Source organism: Pungitius pungitius, chromosome 9, assembly GCF_949316345.1.
Source record: "Pungitius pungitius chromosome 9, fPunPun2.1, whole genome shotgun sequence".
Classification (NCBI taxonomy): domain Eukaryota; kingdom Metazoa; phylum Chordata; class Actinopteri; order Perciformes; family Gasterosteidae; genus Pungitius; species Pungitius pungitius.
The window spans coordinates 16,029,786-16,052,312 of NC_084908.1; the positions used below are offsets into that span (position 1 = coordinate 16,029,786).

General features: G+C 44.5%; 1 protein-coding gene across 1 annotated transcript in view; it reads left to right on the forward strand.

The window, feature by feature from the left end:
- hhip (hedgehog interacting protein) overlaps positions 1-21,275 on the forward strand; it is a 28,366-nt gene extending 7,091 nt beyond the window's left edge. Inside the window, exons 3-13 of the mRNA XM_037472402.2 lie at positions 713-842; positions 1,866-2,067; positions 7,478-7,629; positions 8,852-9,025; positions 9,298-9,441; positions 9,576-9,694; positions 10,880-11,003; positions 11,988-12,133; positions 13,409-13,490; positions 18,372-18,520; positions 18,772-21,275. Of these exons, the coding sequence (XP_037328299.2) occupies positions 713-842; positions 1,866-2,067; positions 7,478-7,629; positions 8,852-9,025; positions 9,298-9,441; positions 9,576-9,694; positions 10,880-11,003; positions 11,988-12,133; positions 13,409-13,490; positions 18,372-18,520; positions 18,772-18,968 (1,619 nt within the window). The 3' untranslated portion in view covers positions 18,969-21,275. The remainder of the gene's footprint in view (positions 1-712; positions 843-1,865; positions 2,068-7,477; positions 7,630-8,851; positions 9,026-9,297; positions 9,442-9,575; positions 9,695-10,879; positions 11,004-11,987; positions 12,134-13,408; positions 13,491-18,371; positions 18,521-18,771) is intronic.
- The last annotated feature ends 1,252 nt before the right edge of the window (positions 21,276-22,527 follow it).

A 22,527-nucleotide genomic window follows, 5' to 3' on the forward strand; every position in this document is an offset into this window, starting at 1 on the left:
GGGACAGGGAGAGTCCTGTTTGTGTTTTTATCACTGGTGTATTTGCTCTCCCCTGTCCTCTGAGGGATTGACTAAAGGAAACAATATTGCCAGGATTGTTTTTAGGTCGCAGAGGGCCTCCGAGACCCGCTGCACACTTTGCTATTTTCCAGGAATAGTGTTGTGACTGCAGCGGCTGGAGGCGCAGCTGCGTGTGACTGCCGTGTTTACGCAGATCACTTTTGGTCGCGGCAATGAAACCTTTTAGGGAAACCCGCAGGGAGACATTGTTCAGAACGATGAGGCGGCAGTCGTACCATGGATTCACACCTCGACTCAGTAGTAAACAATCAGTAAGCCGAGTCGATTCTATTTAGCCCAAACTGTAGAGCGTATGACACTGATCGTTAGACCCCCTTCATTCAAAAAAAAAAAGAAGGGAGTGTTTTGACATGTTGATTCAGACAGTAAGAGTAAGTGAAACAAGCGAACAAAGAAACACTACGTTGCCCTATAGAAAGCTAGGAGTTTTATTTTGGCTCATCGAGTGTAACCCTCCCAAAGCGCATTGGTTCTCTTAAATGCTCTTTACAGTTATCGCACAGCCACACAACTACAGAAATGTGCACACACAGAGCTCAAGTACCATTAAGATGTGGAATAAAATGAATTAGATTTCCCAGGTTTTTGAATTCGACCCTCTCTCCATGTCTGTATCTGTTGTGTTTGCTAGAACTGTTCCAGGCCGACGTGGATGAGTTCTGCCAATACTACGGGAGGAGAGATGCCAGCATGTGCTTTCCAGATTTTCCACGAAAGCAACTGCATGGGCAAGATTCCAACTTCTTGGAAGACGAGAAAAGGTTTGTAACCTTGCGTTCAGCATTCGGGGATGGAGGACGAACATATTCTTATTAAAAACAAGCTTTGGCCAGTTCTTCAATGTGTTTCAGCCGAGTTAACGTTCCCACTTCATTTGTACTCATGGGTCAAGATTCATGACATTCAGCCAGTGTTTTCTGTGTTCTGGGTTCACTGGTGCATTCTGACATGGTCCATACCCTCAGACAGAAATGCCATGCCATCTCCTTTCTAATCCTAAAGTTTGTCCAGACTGCATTTGCTCAGCTTTGCTCGCATAATGAAAAATGCTTATCCTGCGTCATTTTCTGGTTGCCTCTCTCACAGCAAAGGTCTGTGCATCACAGAGGGCTTTGCCCTTTTGTCCGTGGGGGGATGCCTTTCATCTCTGTTTTCCCCCCCGAGGGAAGAGGGCCAAGCAGCATGTGCACCTGAATAGCAACGACCAACATTCAGTCAAATAACTTCTCAAATTTAGAGCGTCACGGGATAACTTGTCGCTTCTGCTTCTTATTTCCGGAGAGGTCTAGTCATGAAAAAATATTCTTACATAAGAGGCTGTTAGAAAAGGTCTGAATTAAATCTGTAATTATTCAGGTACCCGCACAGCAGATGGTGTACGATGGAGGGACAGACTGAGCTCTATTAAAAGGCAGTGATGTAAAGAGGAGAAAGACGATTTAGATGTAGTCATATTATAATAATTGTATATATAATAATTGCATTGCAATTTTATTTTCCATTCATAGGTTGCATTCTTCTGGTTAAGAATGTTACCACCTTGGCAACAAAACCTCTCTAAACTTTGCAAAATGCAATATCCAACTAAACCAATGGCATTACAATAATAGAAGTCAGTTGATGCAAATATCCAGTACTTGCTGTCCTAGACCGCATATACCTTTCTGCTGAATATTTTTTGCTTCCTTCCAAATATTACTGGTTAAGATTCTATCGTGCCCCTCAAAACTGGATTATTCACTGCCACCGTAGGTCTCTGACCCTTTGTCCTCCTTGTTACCCAGGAAACACAAACACAACTGCTACTGTGCCCAGGAGGTGTTGAGTGGTCTGCGGCAGCCGGTGGCCGTGGTGCACTGCGGGGATGGATCCCAGCGGCTCTTTGTCCTGGAGAGAGAGGGAATTGTCAAGATACTCAACCATGACCTCGAGCTAATCAAGGAGCCCTTCCTGGACATACACAAGCTGGTGCAAAACGGCCTGAAGGTAGGGATAAGCCTGCCTTTTCGTGGTAACAGGTCGGAAGGTTTCCAGAGAAACGGCAACGGTGAAAGGAACTTGATGGAGTTGCAGATATTGTTAGCGTAAAAAATAGAGCTTTAAACACTAAGCTTTGCAACAGTTTGCACCCATGTAAGTGTGTGAGGAACATGCACAACCAAAGACAAATTCCTTGAAAATGGTGCCTGCTCACTATTAGTATTCAATCATATAATTACACCAAAAAGGCAGTCATTCATCAAGTGGGATTGTGGCTAATCATTAGGTTATTATTATCTGCTGTACATACAGAACACATACTGCTAATTTTCTGTTAATTCTCCCAAGATGGGTTAATGGCTTTCCTAATCTCTCCCATATTGTTCCTGTAAGGGTTCTAACATCCCCCCATTGTTACCCAATACTCTGGGTGTATGCTTTTGCCTTCCTGCTCCCCCTGTGTTAAATCATGAGGAGTTTACTGAGGGGTTCTTTCTCTCTCTCTTAGAAGAGCTGAAAAGAGGATTACGTCTATATTTCTGTCCGCAATAAGTACCTAGCTAGTATTTACACTGTCTGCCAGCCAGAAGAGGGGACATGATAGAGGTGTCATTGGGGAAAGTACTCCTTCTTCTACTTCTGTTTGGCTTTGAGCCCTCTCCGAGAAACATTAACACCACCAGGGCTGAATAAATAGATACGGTTACATGCAGTATATTTTTTCATTTGTCCGAAGTAGGTCTGTAAAAACACACATATAAATAGTAGTTGCTGGACAGATGATCATGTGTCTGCACTCTACATAATGGTCAGGTGACCTTTCAGGTGGTCTGGAAACCTGATTTTGTGTGTTTGTGTTGTTATATACTATATTCTATAGCTCAAAGAATCTCTATGGATCTGAATTGTATAAAACAGTAATCTTCAGGATAATGTCCTCATTTACTTGTTTTTGATTTTCATCCCTAATCTTTACTTCATCTCAGATTTGGGAATTTGAGAAATGTTCATAGGTCGGTGAGATGAGTTTGCTGGTATTTCTGTGGGGCACACTCCCAGACAGGAAGTTTATCTATCACGCATGCCTCCTGCTCCTCCGCTGACAAGACCCTCTGCTTACAAGGAGTCAAACGGAGCGCAGCATTTGAATGTGCAACTGCCCCCCCCCCCCCCCCCCCCGCAGCATGCTGTCACTGCTCTGCATCTTATCGTCGTTCAATCCAAACTGGCTGTGGATAAAGTGATCATTATGACAATTAGACGTGGCTAGATCCCCCGCAGGGCCCCAGGAGTCCTATACTGTGATGTTGGCTGCCGTAACGGGCTCCCAGCCACGGGGGGGGGGGGGGGGGAGTGAACAGAACCTGGGGAGGGCTAAGGTGTTTACTGGCAGCATCAACAGGATGGAGCAGCCTTTATACAGAGAGAGGAACCCAGGCTCTCAGGGGACGGGGGCAGATAACGGGTTTATCATCAGCTCCACGCACATGCTTTGATTGTAATGTTCTGTGTTTCCTTCGGCCTCTCTATCCCCCTCGTTCCACCGATCCCCCCCCCGGTGCCAATTAGGCTGAATTGCACAGAAACAATGCTGTGCTGTAGTGGTGGGGGCTCCTTGCTACGCTGTGGGTGTTCTTCTCCTGAAATTCAATCTCTATGTATAGGAGATTTTGTTGCTTCAGCTCGGAAGCACTCCAGTCAGTTTCTGTGTGTATGTGACTACTAATACAAAGTTTGACATATTATGAAGATAACTAACTCAAAATCAAATAAAGCGTCAGGTTTAAGCAATATTGTATGTATAGTTCTTTAAAGTATAGTTATTTAAAATATTCAGACAAATAACTCTAATTTTCCCAATCAAACATGTTTATCCGATCGCAGTGCAAGCGTTGCATAATGCTGTGTGGAGGGGTTAATGATACAACTTAGATTAGAATTAAACATGACAACAACAACAATTATCCTTGAACGTGTGTGTAGTTCCCATGGCAACAACCTATTCTAAGCAGCAACTGTTCAATCCAAAAGCAATTTTCTCTGATTGAACTGTAAATTGTGTGCAATGTTGTTGTTTTTGTGCAGTCTGACGCTGAGCTTCCGCCTCTGTTCAAACACAGCACATTGCACTCTACAACTTATGTCTATTTTCTAAAAAAAAAAGACACTTTGGGAGTAACTGGTGTGATAGTGACAGTGAGTTGTATTAATGTGGACGTCTGTGAGCAGCATCCCAAAACGGACATATCAGCCTATGTAGCGTGGGCGAGGGGGCCAGCAATAGAGTCACAGTTTACTGTTAAAACAAATAAGTCGCGGCGTGTTATTCTTTCTTTCTCTGCTCCGCTGACAGCTGCTCTGCATTCTGAGCGGCCATCAGAGGCCCAGGGCTCATACAGGCTTAAATAAGAGGCTTCATCTTCACTAAAACTCCGATCTCACCGTTATCGGTGGGATACCGGCCAGTGAAAGACGCTAACAAGGAAAAAATAGTATATTCTATGAACTTTCTAAGAAGTTTCACTGGAGATTCGGTTCTCCTTTACACATAAAAAGGCCAATAATGCAACACTTTGTCACCACAATGTGTGAGGGAGGCGCAAGCGTAGATGCCGCAGGTAGCGTTTGGCTGTAGGCCGCAGACATTTGGTCAAATCAACTCATTTGAAATATCTTTTGGTATTTGCCAATGAGGAAGGATCAAAAGGTTCAGGGTCACGATGCATGAGCCAACAGGTGCATCACATGGCCTCAAAGACAGCTGCCCCTGCACAATTGGAAGTTGTAGTGTGTAGTGTGTGTGTGTGTGTGTGTGTCAGACACCGTCTCCCTGCCACTCAGAAAAGACCAGCACTTCAGTTTAATGCACCGTGAGATGCTCCCCATCGCTGCACCGCACATACCCAGCTCTCTGTGTAGTGACACTTTTGACAGTGCCAAAGCCAGAGAACACTTGGAGGGGAAAGAGGAATGCAAAGGCAGGTGTTTTGGGGAAAAATGAAGAGATAATACCTCATGAGAGATTCAATCACAGCCCCCTGCCTGACTGTGGAAGAATGATGGCACTCATAAAAAAAACACACCAGATTGCTCAAGAGGGAGAAAAAAAACAAAGGGAATGTGATTCAATTCGACATTAGTACAGTTTGCGGTTCTTGAGATGGTGGAGATAATTAATAATATAAACCTCGGTGGTGAGTACAGTATGGAGGTGGGTTTGTGTTAATGAGGATCTTGCTTTCTTTTACCCCCCAAAAAATCGACTGAAGAGGAAAATATGCCACAAAGCACAGCATCAAAGTGCATGGTATCAAAGTGCATGAATTGTACCAATGTGCCATACTATGACTCAAGACAAATATCCGAAACAGCTGAATCTAATCACGGCTTTTAAACCCACAATGTAGAAGCTGAAAATTCACTTTGCAGCCGACGACGATATGTGAAACCTGTAGTTTCTCTGAATCTTTGTTCGTGCAGGACGTGGACTATCCTGACTATTGCAGCCGTTTGCACCGGCTCAATGTTTGCCACTTGGACTTCTTATAATCACGGTATCTCTTTGTTGATTCTGCAGTAAAAGGCTTTCTAAAGCACCGGTTGGTTTTTTGTTTTGCTTGTCATTAGCAATGGAGCTAATATTTAAGCCCTTTTAAACCACTTTGTATCACGGTGGTCCTCTTTTGACTCCTTGTTCGAGGCGTCCTTGGAGTCGCCGTCTTTAACCCACTCCTCATGTCAACTTTATTTTGGGAGATGTGGGTCAAAGCATCCCCCAAATCTAACAAATGGATCCCGCAAGGTTCAAGGTTGAGGTGGAGAATTTCTCTTCCTAAGATGAAACCTTTTGACATTGTTTTGCAAAGTGCCGTCACCTCTGCTCTCACTAACATCCAGCTGTGTAGTGAGCTTCATTCAGCGCCCACATAGCTCCTTTTTTTTTATTTGACTGTAGCGATCTGACGTTTAGTAGTACTCGTAAATTTGCCGCTGAGGAACTCTGCCTCCTGGCGATTTATTGGTCAACCTTCACAACATCTCATTTTATATTCAGACTAACCGAACCCCCCCCCCCCCCCGCCCCCCGTGGCTTTTCACGTGGGTCTCTGTTGTTCATTTGTGCTTCAAGCATATTTCTTTGCAGAGAACCATCTCTTTTTCATTGGGCATTCGGCCTATGTCACTACCTTATTTGACCGGGCCAAGCCAAACAGAACTACGAGATTCAGTACACATTATTCATGAAGTGGCTGACATAGACTACACCTCTCCTGACACTTGTGATCAAATAGATACAAACATTTTGACGCTCGATTCCATTATTTTACTATTTTGAAAAGTAATACCTGAGGACGAGATGGCTGAGTTCATTTTAGCCATGGTACCGGTTAGTTAGCCATGAGTGAGATAACGTCTCTGCATGACGGACCACTTTATAAACATTATTCACACCTAAGCCTCGCATTCTGTCCGTTCTTTTGTCAAGGAGAAATAGCAGAGGCAGAGAACAAGATTAAAAAAAAAAAAAAAAAAAAAGGGGGCGACCTGGCTAGTCTTGCCGGGGGAATGAAACGCTGTAGCTGATTATTACAGCTAACTATGATGGAAGGACCACCAGGGTAGTGACAACTGATGTAGCTGCCTCCGGGGTGAGACAAAGGTTTACATATTACACAAGCAATTTAGATGTTTTCTAAACATGTTGCCAAGACAGTGGGAGTTGGCAGCTCTTTGCCTTTCGCCCCCCCTCCAAACTCCTCCAAGCCCTGAATTCTGCATGGATTTTTTTGTGTAAACCAGGAAGGAGCGAGAGGGGGACGGGGAGCAAAAAGCACGGACCGAAGCACTCTGCACTTTTGTGCTCTCTATGAACTGTGAGTGAGCTAATAAATTCTTTCAGCCACTCAGCGCAGCATTCACGGATATCCCCCAAAGATTACACACACAAATCACTGCACAATGGAGGCCACCGGGAGGGCCGAGCCGTCACAGCCCCCCCCGACCCCGTGGACAAGCGCACATAACCAGGCTGCAGAGAGGACGGGGCAAAGGCGGGGGCGGGGGGGGGGGGGGGGGGGTTGTGGAGGAGGTGCAGCTCTCTCTCAGAGTCAAATGCTTTATAATGGTTGGTAATGGTATATTCAAGGAGGTTGCTGAAGGTGTGAAGGGAAACAGGCGAGGCTAGAAAATAAAAGAATGAGAATAGCAGGGGTGTGAAAGGGAATGTGATGGATAAAAATAGGAGGGGGGGGCGGATTAGAGAGGTTGGGTGATGGGTGTGTAGGGGTGGCATGTAGTGGTCTTGGCGGTGATGAAGATGACCTAGGGGGGTGATTTCAACACCACCCGGCGGAGCAGAAGCCAAGGAGGGACATAATTAACTGCTGGATCTTTTGTGTTCCTCATCTGACTGCAGGGTGGAGATGAAAGGGGCCTGCTAAGCTTGGCATTCCACCCCAATTACAAGAAGAATGGCAAGCTCTACGTCTCCTACACCACCAACCAAGAGCGCTGGGCCATCGGACCACACGACCACATTCTCCGTGTGGTTGAATACACCGTTTCGAGGTAATAGGAGGGAGTGTGTGCCAAATCCACCTTGATAATGGGCCGTTCGATGCCTGAAAGGAAACCAAACAACTGCAGCTGCCTTACAGTCTGCACAACATTAAACTGACCTATTAACTATTGGGGATTAACACAGCCCACTTATTTAACCGCTGAAGAAAAACAGGACAGTTTACAATGTGGTTGTAATGCGTAGCAATGCATGACTCTTGGTGAGGAGACCCACAATCTGCTTCTCAGTGCAATGCTTCGATTTGTAAAAAATGGGAAGCTTTTCAAACGCAACAAGATTATTAAGAATCAGTTATTCAATAAATCTATTGAATGTTGTCAAAAAAAGTTCTGATCACAAAAACCCCGAAGGAACACTTTTTTTTTTTGCCAGAAACCGTAGCAACCGCAGTAAATATGAGAGCTTCAAGAGCACATGGAGTAATATGGGCGTTCATTTGTTATGATAGCAACGTGTGCCTTTTGCTGTGTCGATGCCTCACATTCACTTCACAACAACCTGTAATTTAGACAACAGTCTTTTCTCACGAACGTGTTTTAGTGTTACATTTTAATTTGCGTAATCACAGTTGTGATTTTAACTTAATGATCTAATCTTAATTATAGTCCCGGGCACGCCGTCTTGGTGACTACAGCGTATAGACAGCAATGACAGTTAAAGTGTTAAACCTGAAATTTCAAGAGTCATTTTTCTTCCCTTTGCATGTTGTTTTCTCTTTTTTTTTAATTGCAAGGCTACTTAAAGTAACACATCATGAAATATGTGTTGCTGATACTGCAATAACCTCACTTTGCCCTAGAACTTGTGCAACATTTTGAAGCCTGTGGCACATCTCCACCCACTGTCTTTACTTTACTAAGACATTGCTTTGGACTTAATGTCTCCAGAGAAACTATTTAAACTGATTTAATGTTTAATGTGCTGATTTAAGATTATTATTTTTTCTTTACCTTGTTAGCATCATCCATACTTTTTGTATCATTTTATGCACAAACACAATTATTCCTCTTAGTATTTAGAGAGTAGATCATTTGAAAGATTACGTTGCATTTCTTCAGTGGCTTTTGCCCAAATCAAGAGCCAACTAAGCTACTTCCCCCGGTGCAGTGTGTACTTGTGAATAATCATGAACTGCGTGGAAGCGTAAAGAAATGTTGTGCATACCCGTGAAACCCAGTGACAATGACGTGTCGACCCTTTTTTCCTCAGGAAAAACCCGAACCAGGTGGACACGCGGACCGTCCGGGTGCTGATGGAAGTGGCCGAGCTGCACAGGAAGCACCTGGGTGGTCAACTTCTGTTCAGCCCCGATGGTCTGTTGCACATCGTACTGGGAGATGGCATGATCACCCTGGACGATATGGAGGAAATGGATGGGCTCAGGTGAGACCAAAGGCCTTTGAAGCTCACACTGCAAGAGATGCAGCAGCAGCCGTTGACCTGGCCGCTGCTTGCTGCATGGCGTGCAGCGAGTCAAAGTTGGACTGGTCGCAACTTTCTTTGGCGCTCAAATGTTGCAGTGAAGCATCAACCAATCACATTTAACAATTGTATTTATATATGTGATGGTTGCTGGTGTTTGTGCCCCAAGATTAAATCCTTTCTAGCTCCAACAATCGTGAAGGTGTATTTTTTTTTGTGTTTTTTGAATGCAGTGATTTCACAGGGTCCGTCCTGAGGGTAGATGTGGACACAGACTGCTGTACATCACCTTATTCCATACCGCAGGTCAATCCCTACTTCAACAGCACCAACCAGCCCCCTGAAATCTTTGCTCATGGATTACATGACCCAGGCAGGTGAGTGAAACATTCAAAGTCAAACCTAAACACTAAAACCGACTCAAGCGTTTGTAGCTCACGTAGCAATTATTATATGTGCTCTTTTACTACTGCTGTTTGATAAACGTGTCTCCTTGTATTCTGTTCTGCAGATGTGCAGTGGATCGGCTTCAGACGGACAACGGGAGTCTCCTGATGATTTGTACGGATGCCAGCGGCAGAAACGCGTCAGCGGGAAGAATTCTGGAGATCACTAAGGGGAAAGATTACGGTGAGTTGGAATCTCCATGAGATTTTCCAAAAATCGTCCTCTTTTCGAAGTTTGGGATGAGTAAATCACTTTGCGATGTGAATATGTAATGCAGGTATTTGATGATGCAAATTATTGAGCGCAACCTTTTTCTGTTCCTTTAGTGGCATTATTACTTGAGAAAGAAAATAAGAATATACACTAAGATTTTGGATAATCTTTCTGAAAATAACATCTGTTTTTTGTAAGAACATGGTGTTTTGGCAAAATGCTTAGAAAACACCCCAAGTTGAGACAGGGATGGTTGAATGCAAAAATTATATGAGCTAGAAATTCCCCCTCTGCGGAGTGTGGATTTGCCAAGGGGTTGTGAGATTGCGTCCACAAGTGAGATTTAAAGCTGTCAGTAACAATAACTGTGCAGATGATGGTTTAACGTGGTTGAAAACGCAGCTGAGAGGAGACTTGCTTCTTTCACATTGAGCAAATAATCAATAACCGCAGCAGGGTCACGCTGTTGGCCTTCTTCTCTTCACGCAAACACAAAACTGCTGTTTGTTCCAGATTTAATGTCTGCTTTTATTCGCCACAGTGAGTTGTTATTTTGGCAACCCGAATGATTCCCTCAACCGTGATTTCTTCCTCCAATTCAAAGTGTCGGTCTTTGCCACAGACCAGTCCTCTTCCTTTTCCAACAATGCTCACTTCGGAGTTGCCAAAAGCCAACTCTAAAGTGAGCATTGTTGGAAAATAAGCACACAATGTCTTGGATCATAGATTTTTAAAGACAGCAACCTTTCATTCATATTTTTCACTCTGCCAAGACAACCCTAACCCAGAAAACATGCCACACTGCCTCACCACCATAAAAGATGAGTGCATTCTGTTCCCGTTTCAATGAGGCCCCGCGTTGCCTCCCGAGGAAAAACTAAAATATATCGTTGTCTAATTTAAAGTTAGATGCCGCCTTTGCTCTTTTTCTCATTGAATGAAGTTTCTCTGACAAAAACTAAACACCAAGTAAACATGGTTCGTCTTCTCTTATTTCAACACAAACTTTATAAAAACATTCCAATCCCACCGGGATGCAGGATGCAGATTGATGGATTAATGCACTTATTAAATTGCCTCTATCGTGAAAATGTGTGTCACTGTAGCTGCCACACGGTGCCTAAATCAGACCTCTGCCTCCTCGTCCGTCCCCAGAAAACGAGCCGTCCGCCTACGACCTGCACGCCAGTGGAGGAGCCCCACCTGTGGGGGGCTTCATCTACAGAGGCTGCCAGTCCAGAAGACTTTATGGCAGCTACGTGTTTGGAGACAAAAACGGGTAAGAAGCAAGAAAAACCTTTTCACAGCAGACGAGCCATTGCAGGACAAGCAGAAGACATTTAATTACATTGCACTTACGGGGAGGTGTTGTGCTTTCTGGCTCACTGGCAGAGCTTCCTCAGTGTAACTAAGCCATCGATTATCAGTTTCCTCTGTGCTGAGTGTTGTGAAATCTAGACTGCCACCTTTGCACACTTGTTGACTGGCTTTATTTTAAAGACACAGTAGTGGCTTTATCCTACTGGCATTGAAGCGCACTTGGATTTTTTATGTTGTCGGACAAAGTCTTTTAAAGATCTAAATGGCACTCTCTCCCATTCTCAATTTTAAAAGCTGTTCCTTGCATCAGCGTGTGCCAAAGTACACACAAATTTCCATCCACGCGGGGGGAAAACAAGTTCTATGTTACTGTCACCGCTTCGTCACGGCCCATTCAGTGTAAATGGAGATTAGACATCCTGCTCTGTGCCCTTCACACTTTTCTTTGGTTTGTAATTCATCCTACTTTGCTGATGTCAAACACTGACGCTTGAGTAAACAAAGGAAGTAAATAGCAAAGGGCGAGTACACTATCGGGAGTTGGCACTGCGTTTGAAACAATGTGTTTCCGGTTAATCTTGGGTCCTGTTACAATTTAAGGGCACACCGTAGTGGCCAAGTGAAAGGCTCCAGCTTGATGTTTGTTTTGAAACTAAAAGCCGAGGTCTTAAATAACACCATGTGAGACACGGGGTGGAAAAGTGACGGGTCAATGAACCGCGTTTGCATGAAGCATGAGGTGTCTCGGTTTCCACATCTCTGGGCCTAATATTGCGGCACATTAATTTTTGGGTATTTCTCACTTGTACAGCGAGCTATGAATGTAAAAATTGTGCATTTCCTGAATAGTACGGAAACAGTCTCTGGGGCAGATAAACTGACCAAGTCATGACCTCATTTCGAGTGCTCTGTGTGTGTTTTTTCTTTTTTTGGTTTGTCTCAGTAACCTGCGGATCCTCCAGAAGTCTCCGTTGTCTATATCAGCTGGTGGTGAACAGTGGCAGGAGAAAGCTCTGTGTCTGGGCTCGGCCGGCTCGTGTGGCTACATGCTTGTGGGACACATCCTGGGCTTCGGGGAGGATGAACTAGGTGAGTGGGTCAACGATAAGGAACCGACGCTGTTCTGCAGAATTCTCTTTCCCTTCTCGGATTTTCATTCTAGCCACTCTTTCTCATTTCTCTTCCTCGGTTTTGTTCTTCCTCCTGGCATCCACATTTAGTCACAGTTATGTATTAACATATTTTCCCTTGTGGTGTTTCACAACGTCAACCCTTGAAGGCTTGTTGGCCTCAAATGACAGATATCAAAACCATGGAAAAATCATGGCTTAGAGTCATTTTGTTGTATATTTATCAGCGTAATGTCATGTTAACATCACGTTGAGGAATTTTCCAGTGGGTTATTCAAAAATGTGTTTGTAATGTTTCACACAGTCGGGTGCATAAGAACATGATTAAAAATCTGGAAAAATTGCAACACCTATCCATCAAGGAGTATCGCTCAGATCTAAACCTCCGGGGGAACTAATACCGCTCTCACCCCGATGGCAGGTTCCCAACAGGATATTAAAGAGGGCGCACTTCCTTTTGAATTCATTTCCATAAGATAGCAATGCTATTCCAAAAGACCCACTTACGAGCCGTGTGTTTAGGGCCACCTACCAGGCAATGTTCTGCGTGGGTAGAGAGATGAGTTACTGTTTACCTGGGGATGGAGGGGCGGGTCAAAGGTGAGAGGGGGGGGGGGGGTTGGAGGTTGTAACATTAAAATAAGGTAGGGTGAGCTGAGGTGAGCAGACTAATATGACACACAATGCGTTTTTTACCAGCTGGACCCCCACCAAAGACACAGAGTTGTTAACTGCCAGCTCTGGTGTTTCTGATTAGCACGAACACACGATGTGGCTCGCTCACACAGCCATCAGAAGATGTTTAATCTTGAGTTATTATTTGTCGAGGTATTTAAAGATTCCTGCACTCGATCATGATTTGCAAATGGTGCAAGAATCGTCGAGGGGGTGGGCTTGTGTCCCACAGTGTGGGCCCCACAGACACATGTTTACAATTTTCTTGTTGGTTTGTTCCTCATTGAATTATCTGCTTGGTTCCCAGTCACGAGTATCCGTTCGCCCCCTTAAACTATTTCCTATAGTCCTTTGGCAAGTGCAGCAATGCAGAAGCTATAGCCACACACATTCTCTTTTTGCCCTCATGCCATTGCACGTTTTCCTCTTGTCTCCTCTTCTCATTTTGCAAGTATTGTATGAATGGTAGAGAGATTGATCATTGGGACATATGTTGCATGTTAAAAAAATCTGTAATGCAAATAGAGCTGATGGCCCCTTTCGATGTTCCTATTTGCAGGTGAAGTCTACATGCTGGCAAGCAGTAAAATCATGGTGCAGTCAAACAGTGGGAAACTCTACAAGCTGGTTGATCCTAAAAGGTACATCCAGAAACTTTCCTTTATCTCAGGGGATGGTTTTCTCAAGCCATCAATTGTTTGTCAACTGTTGCCGTTTATAGTTCGGTCTTAGTTCCATAATTAAGAGATCCCTCACGCAATCCACACAGACTCCAGCAAGCCAGCCCACCACCCCTAAGCCCATGCTGGCTTTGTATCATGGTGGCAGTACGACAAACCCACAGGCAGCATATCACACAAGACTCTTATGGAGACACCATGGAGATGATCACATTTCACTGGAGTGATATCTTTTCTTGCTAATTTTCAATCCTGAAGCTCACACTTACCCATACATGTCTTCTCCACACACACACTTAATACATCACTGTCACCCCCAATGTTTGTGCCCTTCAACAAGTCATCACATGACCACCTTCCTAGGCCAAAGCAAATGCTGAGCAGGAAGTGAAGAATAAGCATAGTACACATATAGTGATGTTTCTTATTTTTTGAACACCAAACGCAGCGAGGCAATGCATTTTAGTGCAGTCTAATGCTAAATCAATTGATGTTAGACAGCTGAAATGTGGGGGACACTTCATAATTCCAATGGGTATGTGTCATTGTGTCATAACCCAAACCATATCCACCTCAGTATCTGAAATGATTGCGATCGGGATAGATATATAACATACATTTGCGCACAGGCATGCATTCATCCCACATGATTCAGTGTGGATGTATAAGCATATGTGTCTGATATACTACCCTGGTAGTAAGGAAATTCCAAACGCCAAATTCCTCCCCCGTGTTTCTGCCTATCTTGTGATCAGCACTTTTGCAGGAAGTCGATAGAGTAGGATCCTGCATGGTTGGGTCCATCTGCTCAGGTCAGTGAGTGGGTAGAAGTCCAACTTAAAAGTCCCAAATGGAAAAACATCTCTTCGGGGCAGGTCCGATTTGATTATGAGAAGCAGATAAAGTAGGAGGCAGTAAGAGGCAGACTCAAAGAGAGTCAAAGAGAGAGAGAGAGGGAGAGAATTTGCATTGCTTAGGATCACAATAGGAACAAATTGACAGCTGATTTCCCCCCCCCCTCCTCCAAGCATTAGCACAATTAATTTGACCAAAGATGTTTAAAAGGCTCCCAGGGGGGGGGGGCCTCGCTGCATACCTTTGCTTTCTGGCATGACTGCGGGACGCATTTCTCTAAAAAGAACAATCCTATCCACCGTCAGGTGGACTTGTTTAGTCTGTGCGGATCCTGTGGTGTCGGGGTCTTGACTCCTAATTCACTCTGGCTTCGTTATTATGATCTTGTTACAGCGAGGATGGAGAGAGGGGGTGACTGGGGGGGGGAGTAACTCGGGTAGCTAACATGTCTGACCTCAGCGCGTTATCGAGTCTGGTGGTCCTCCTCCTTTTTCCGTTTCCATTTGGACCCTAAAGCCCTCTCATAAAGAGGTTTGTTTTAGAGTACGGTGGTTTCTGTGGTCCATTATGGCATCTAGCGCCGTGATTGGGAACATAGAAGGGGAAAGAGGAACTGAGGGCGGCAAAGGCTTAGAGGGAAACATCAGCCATAAAATCCCTCAGCAGTGTTTGTGTAAACATGTCCTGGCCAGATGACTTCATTTCTAGGTATTTGTTTGTCAGTTGGAGTACCCCTCCAATAATAAATAGGCCACCATGCATTTTGAAACATGTCCAATGTGTGTGGTGTGAGGGTGTATGTGAGAGAGAGAGAGAGAGAGAGAGAGAGAGAGAGAGGGGCAGAAAGCAAGACAGGGCTTGTTTGTGGTAAAGCAAATGGATAGAAATATTTCCAATCACATACAGTATATATATAGCTGTTAGGAGCTTTAAATCAGTGTAAAGTTGACCTTTTTTGCATTTAGATTCTCTTCACTTCAAGTTTTAATTGCGTAGCACCAACAATAATGTTGTTTGTAGTATTTTACATATAACAATGGCGTTGAGATTTCAAAGAAAATTAAGATACAGAGGTAAAATATTGAAATGTGAAAATAATCGCAAATCTGATTTAAAGAAAATAGATTCACATTTTTAATTTGCTTTTTGAAATTCTTTCAAAAGGCAGCTAGACAGAATGAAACTTCAGTTTGACTCTGGTTTACCTCGCACATATGCAGTATACTGCACGTACCAATGGGCCAGTTTGGCTACTTTTCACTCCCATTGAGCCTGCATTTGATAGGATAAATAATAATACAGTGGGAGCATTATACACATGCCAGGAACAAATAATGCCAGAAAGTAAACAGAAACATACTAAAAAAAGAAATATATTATGATACAGGTTAAAAACCAGGGTTCATTTCAGCCCCTCTGTGTATACTCAATACGTCATGGGAGTCGTATGGCAAAGTTACATGTTCATCATAACATGATTCAAAAAGCACGTGTTGCCCTCCATCCATGTAGTTGGACAGAATAAGGCTCGTACAGTCGGTCTTCTGCAATAGTTTAATTGTAGCACGCGGCGTTAGAGCCAGACCTCCTGTGGATTTCTAGTGTAAAAAGGCAATTTGCCTTTCTATTTGTTACACCCCCCCCCCCCCTTCCACAGAGAGGAAGGGAAAGCAGTATTATGAAAGAGTTTTCACACGTTCAGGTTTTGTCAGCTGCAGGCTGGACTGATTGAATTATAGTGAGCGGAGGCCTTAAAAAGACACAGCAAACCTCAAATGGGGTCCCGAGACCTCCTTTATGAACTGCATTAGCCGTGGAAGTCACAAATCACCGGCCGCAGAGGGGGAGGGAGACAGCGGGTTCTCTCTTGTGGACATATTTATCTGTATGTGTGCCTGTGTTTCCTTTTTTTTTCTTCTCGTTGTTGGTGTGTACAGATATACAATGTGTGGGTGGTGCGTACACGAGAACATGCATATGTGTGAGCCCGTGTGAGCGTGCAATGCGCTAGCTCCCAGCACGCTGCAAGAAAAAAAAAAAAAAAAGCCTTTTCTTTATTTTTTTCTATCCCTCCTAAATCTTCCTACCTCTCTGCTGTGGTCCTCCCCTTGACAAAGCTGCTGGCCAGTCACACTGAAAAGCCCTGGCTCCTACAATACACAGTAAATTTCTCGCACAATTAAAACAAGGAATGAAGCTACAAAAGAAGCCCCCAAACAATAGATTAAGATGACAAAACAGCAAAAAGAGACCACACTGGGCCGTTTGATTAAGCTATTGTTAGGGCGCACAATGTACACCACTCCACGGCCCTTTTCTCACATACACCTCATGTCAATCAAACACAGGCCCTGTGAGCCAACAAGCTAAACACACACACACACACACTGACAAACATCATGATTTAAACATGTGAAGAACAAATGTGAGTTATGTTAGTGTTCTTCTTCCCCTGATGCAGCAGGGAGGGCCACATGCCTTTTTTCTCTACCTGTCCTTCCTGAACTAACGTGCCTCGTTCTACTCTACTTTCATTCATGGCAATGATGATGACCATTACATGGTCTGCGTTTCCTTCCTGATTTTCCATCGTCGTCACCGTCCTCTCTCTCTCACTGTGTAACCACCTCATGTGTGAGCGCTGTCACCCTTTTTCCACTCCTGTGCTCTCGCACATGCGCCGCCCCTCCCAAAGTTGATAAATTCCCACAGTGGCTGTTGACCCAGCTGCCTTTGTCAAGTGGCGCTACCAGCAGGTGCTGTTTTTACAGCCACCCTGGCAGTCGTACAGACTGTTTAGTAGCGCTGCTGACCCCTGCCTGCTATTAACAGTGTTAGCTACCCCCCCCTCCCCCACCCCCCATCCTCCAGGGACTCTTACTCTTTCTCTCTCTCCCTCTCTTTCTCTTTGCTTCCCTCCTTCGCTCTTTTTTTTGCCTGCAACAACAAAAGCCAGCGTGGATGGAGTCTGGAGTTGGGTGCTGATGGGAGCATGGGAATCAACCCACCCCCCCCCACACCCGCCTTCCATCATCCACTTTTAAAGCAACCTCAAACTCACACCGTCACAGGACTGTCGCTGCGCGGTGGCGTTAGTCGGGTGTGTCTGTGTCTTTCGGATCTTCTTTCAGATGTGAATACCAGATTTTGTAATCAGAAGGATCACCCTGGTGGAAGGTCCTGACCTCCATCTCGTTCTGTCCGCTGCTGATACTCTTCAGCTGTCATTGCAGCATCAGTCCAAAGGAGTCCGTTTACCAAAGCCTGTGTGGACGAGTGTGTGTCCTTCAGTGTCAGCAGGTTGTGTTGCCTCATCGGCTCTTCACCGTAGTACCGCGTAGCTGTGCTCCTTGGGTTTCTTTTTACAGATGTGTGTGGGCAACAGGCACTAACAGACGCTTCACATTCAAACGTGATGACGCATCGGATTATTTCCAGATTGGTGGAGTGTGATATGAAATGAATCCGTTTCAGCCCATCTGCTGATGTGCGTGTCTGGATGTTTGTGTTAATATGGAATGATCACAAAATGTTTCGTTGAGGCACATGGTTTGGAGGATGCGTGTGTGTTAGTCGCTCTTCATTTTCCAAATCATGTTTATATCTTCTAGCCCAGTTATTATGTCTCCCAAGTAGTTGAATGTAAGGAAAACAAGTCAAAACAATAAACATACCACACTCGACCCCGACCCCGAACTTTAAATCCACTTGTCACATCCGCTGAGCAAGAACAGACACACCACTAATTAACTGTAGCATTACTCAGGGACCAAATATGTCATTTTGCCATTATCGCATTTAGGCTCAACGATGTTTAACATGATGTAAATCAAGAGGAAAACACTTGATTGCCGTGAAATGTCTTAACATTCCTTGAATTCTGTTATCGGTGCGCTTACAAGCCAAACCATTGTCTTTTGCTTTGGCATGCCATGTGACGCCCACATATTAACTGTCCGTCCTTCTTCCTTCTAACAACTGCCACAGGCCTCACGCCCCGAAGGAGTGCCAGCGTCAGGTGGAGCCTCCGGAGCTGCTGATGACAGCTTGCTCCAGACACTGCAAGAACGGACACTGCACCCCGACTGGCAAGTGCTGCTGCAGCCTCGGCTGGGAGGGACCCTTCTGCAGAGTTGGTAGGTGCCTTTATGTGCATCTGCTGCTTTCCTGGTGTTTTTTTTTTTCTTTCTTTTTCCGGATGTTTAAACAGGGTTCATTAATGCACAACATGCCTGCCGCATGACTCAAAACGGCAATTGAGCTTGAATTCCGAATGAAACCGAGCACCGGCATCTGTTTTCCGGTCATCTTTTTTCCAAACTTGACGTCTGACGACTGTGTTTCCTGCTCTCTCTCTCTCTCTCTCTCTCTCTCTCTCTCTCCGCAGCCAAGTGCGAACCAGCCTGCCGCAACGGAGGCGTGTGTATCGAGCCCAACATGTGCATGTGCAAGAGCGGTTACTCCGGGGCCCAGTGTGAGCAGAGCGAGCAGGGCATGCCCAACGACCAGGAGAAGGACGGCATCCTCGACCACATCATTGACATGACCTCGTACCTCCTGGACCTGACCAGCTATATCGTATAGGGGTGTGGAGAGGGAGGGGGGACGAGGGGAGGGCGAGGGCGGGGGGGGGGGGGGGGCTGTTCCCCCGCTGTCGTCTTCAAGCTGACATAAATCTACCTATCGCCACCAGCAGACTCTTTAACGAGGTGTCCTTAAATACGGCCTCTTAATCTCCCTCACACCAACACACAGGCATGTCCACACACACACACACACACACACACACACATGCACACACAGGATCCCCATCAGACCGCTTCACGCCCTCGTCTTCACCACCGTACCAGGCTCTCTCCTCTTTTGCCGATAAGCTACATGCTCTTGAGCACCAGGCCTGGCATCCAAGCCGTGCTCCCCCGATGACGAGAGACCCGCGGACAGCGGGGGGAGGTGATCACTAGGCGCGGCCGAGCTATGGGAGGTCCGCTGTGACGTGTCCCGTCCCGTTTCCGAGAGGGCTCCACTCGCGGGCTGACTCCGCAGGAACAGACCATTTAAACCCAAGACTTTGGATCTCTTCGGGGGGGTGGGGGGCGCATCTGTTGCTTTATCAAGGCACCACGGAAAATGGAGCTTGAGGCCTTTTTTTCGGTGGAGACGGGTTGATTGTTTCGGGGTGGGTTCTTTAAGGATTCAAAATTGTAAAGAGCGGCGTGGTCCAATTCATGTTTATGGTCCATTCAAAAGATAATTGTCCACATGCATAGACTTTGATGGAACACTCTGCACCTCCGGAAGACAGTCGTTGTTCCTGTGGAGCCCGCAGTGCTTTGTGCTATGCTATCCTAAAGGCACTAATGCAGGAGAGATGAACCATGTCGTCTCACTTAAGATGTTGTATTTGGTTTGTGGGCACATTGTCATAAAAAAAAAGCTATAACGGTATACAGTGTGTATACATTTTTCACTTGCTATCAATGTACAGAATGGATCTACAACAGAGGACCGTCACCTACACAGAAATAGGACTAAGTGAGAATGTTTTGTCAAAGCCAGTTTCATACGATCTGAACAGAGTTTTCTGGCTCTCATGCACTGTATTCATTTTTTTGTTTCATTCACTTTATTATTCAAAATGAATTAAAACATTTATTAAAAGCGCAATGAGAGTAGTTTAACATTCACGTGTTCACACCACACTCTCACAGTTATCAGTTATCGCTCCTTTCATGGCGTCGCACACTGAAATTGAACCCGAACTCAAAACTACAAAGGGAAAAGATAGCGCAGTGATGTATATTTCCAATAGAGCTTACCTAAGTACTACTTAGCATTGCAAAAAAAAAAAAAAAAATCTATAGCATTACTATTGTTTTCATAGAGGAGGGTTTATTTTTTTAAGCGTAATAATATATGGGAGAGAATGGTGTTTATAGAAAGCAGTTTTACACTAAGCCTGTCAGTTCATGTCATGTTCTTGTACTTATACATATGCAGCTCTTGCCTCTGTTAAGAAAGACGATTCAGGACAAGTATTTTTTTTTCTCCCCCCCCCCACCCCCCCCGATGTAAAAGTAATGCATGCGTGTGCCTGCAGAGAGTAATGCAGAGCAGTTGGTTGAGTCCATCTAATTCATCTGGTTTCACTACCGCTGTCAGAAATGTGTCTCTGTTGTCAGATGATCAAACGTCTCATCGGGGCCACCAGGTCGTTGTGAAAGCAGTTCAGTCAGATCTTCTCTGTAGAGGGCAGATTTCAGATTAAACTAATGATCCGTCTCGCGGAGATAGCATCGATTGAACGTCTCATGAACATCTGACTCGTGGTCGGAGAACCGCTGAGCACAGGCGGGGACGGTCTGGAGCCACGTTGAGGCGTCTTTTCAGACGTATTCTGGATGAACTCCACCTTTTTGTGATTTTGTGTCATTCTAATTCAAAATGGGAGTCTTGACAGAACCATCAGTTTTCTCTCTCCACAATTTTCATTTTGAAAAAAACGAGTATCGCAATTGATTGAAGTTACTTGTCAGTTCAAGATGTATTTTTTCCTCATCTCCCGCCTCGCTTGTGTTTGCTGAATTAAACCAACTACCTGGTCAAAATGGAATTCATGCTGTAAAATGGAAAATTATAATTTCTTTTAGCACTTAATGTGAAAGTTGCATTGTAGCTGCTGAGATGGCGTGGTGTGAATAGAATAACCATTTTCATTATTTAAGTAGTTACACAAATAAAATAATTATTTAAGTTCTTCTATGTTGTTTTTACCATTGTACTGTATGTGACATTTTTTTTGTATTCCTGTATTGTAAATAAAACCAGGGATAACTTTGTTTCTCTACAGAAATATCAATATGTCTATTAAAATTTATAGCATGTCTGAAACATTGGTCTTTTTTTTGGTATTTATCTGTAGGATTATGTCGAACAATCAAAAGCCGCTGAAGAGCCGATAGTGAAGCTCGTTCTTTCGTCGCCTGCTGTTTTCAAGGCGAAGAATCAACTTTCAGTCTCAACTTTTAAATCAGCGTTAAGGAGAAATACTTCAGTAAGAAATAGCAATTATATTGAGAAATGTGCTTATTTGTTTTCTCACAGAGCTCAAAGTAAATATGGTGAAAATCTATACCATTCTTAGCGTAGCATAGCGTAGCGTCGCTTAGCTTAGCATAAACACAAGACGGGGGCAACGGCACTGATTAACATGTTTTATCGAGTTGCCAGGAAACTAGAAGATGCTTTACAAAGTCATTGCTTACAACCAAGAAAATATACAGAAAATAACACAAATTGTCATTTTTTCACAAAGTATAATTTGTTTGTATTGTACAATGTAACTTGTTTATTATCGTTGAGTTTTGGGGGGGGGGTTTGTTCGGGTGCTGGCTAGCTGTTTGCCCTTTTGTCGTTGTTTTTCCACTAAGCTCAACGAAGGCTAGATGACGATGTTTATTTATCATAAAGGTAGGAAGCTGACAAGCTTTACTTCTCAGACTCATTAACAATACTGTGTTTGTTTTTTTCCTCTGAGGACAGTTGTTGGACGTGTCTCTCTCTGTCCTACCTGTCTCCATACTCTCACCATATGAGATCAAGACCGTAAAAAAAACCTAATCTGTCTATATTGGGTGTTCATTTCATGTATAAGAACCCTTTTCCTTCTTGCGGACCCATACCGACAATGGCCTCATTTTGGGTAAGTCAGCTGCAACTTTTCTACTCACGGTTTGTCCTCCAGCCAGGTAAAAAGAGACGGATGCTGAGAAAATGTCTAAGTAAAACTTGGGCCAATGTGGCAACGGGCCCAGGGTTTTCCTTCTACTCCCGCTGCAATGGAAAAGCTGCCTTCTGAGTCGACAGCGAGGAGCGAGCGGGGATGGCAGCGGTGACGTCATGCAAGCATCATGGCATCGCTCAAAGTTCAGCCGGAAAAAAAAACTGAAGTGGAAATTCTCCGCTCTGTCTGGCGGAAGTATGCGAAACACGCTCATGCACGGAGGCACACACGCAAGAGCCACCGCTAATGGCGGTATTAATTTCCTTCTCAAAATACCAATTTGTGTTGTATACTGATAGTGAGTGGAGACCACCCACCTCACTCTGGTCTCACTCACACACACACACACACACACACACA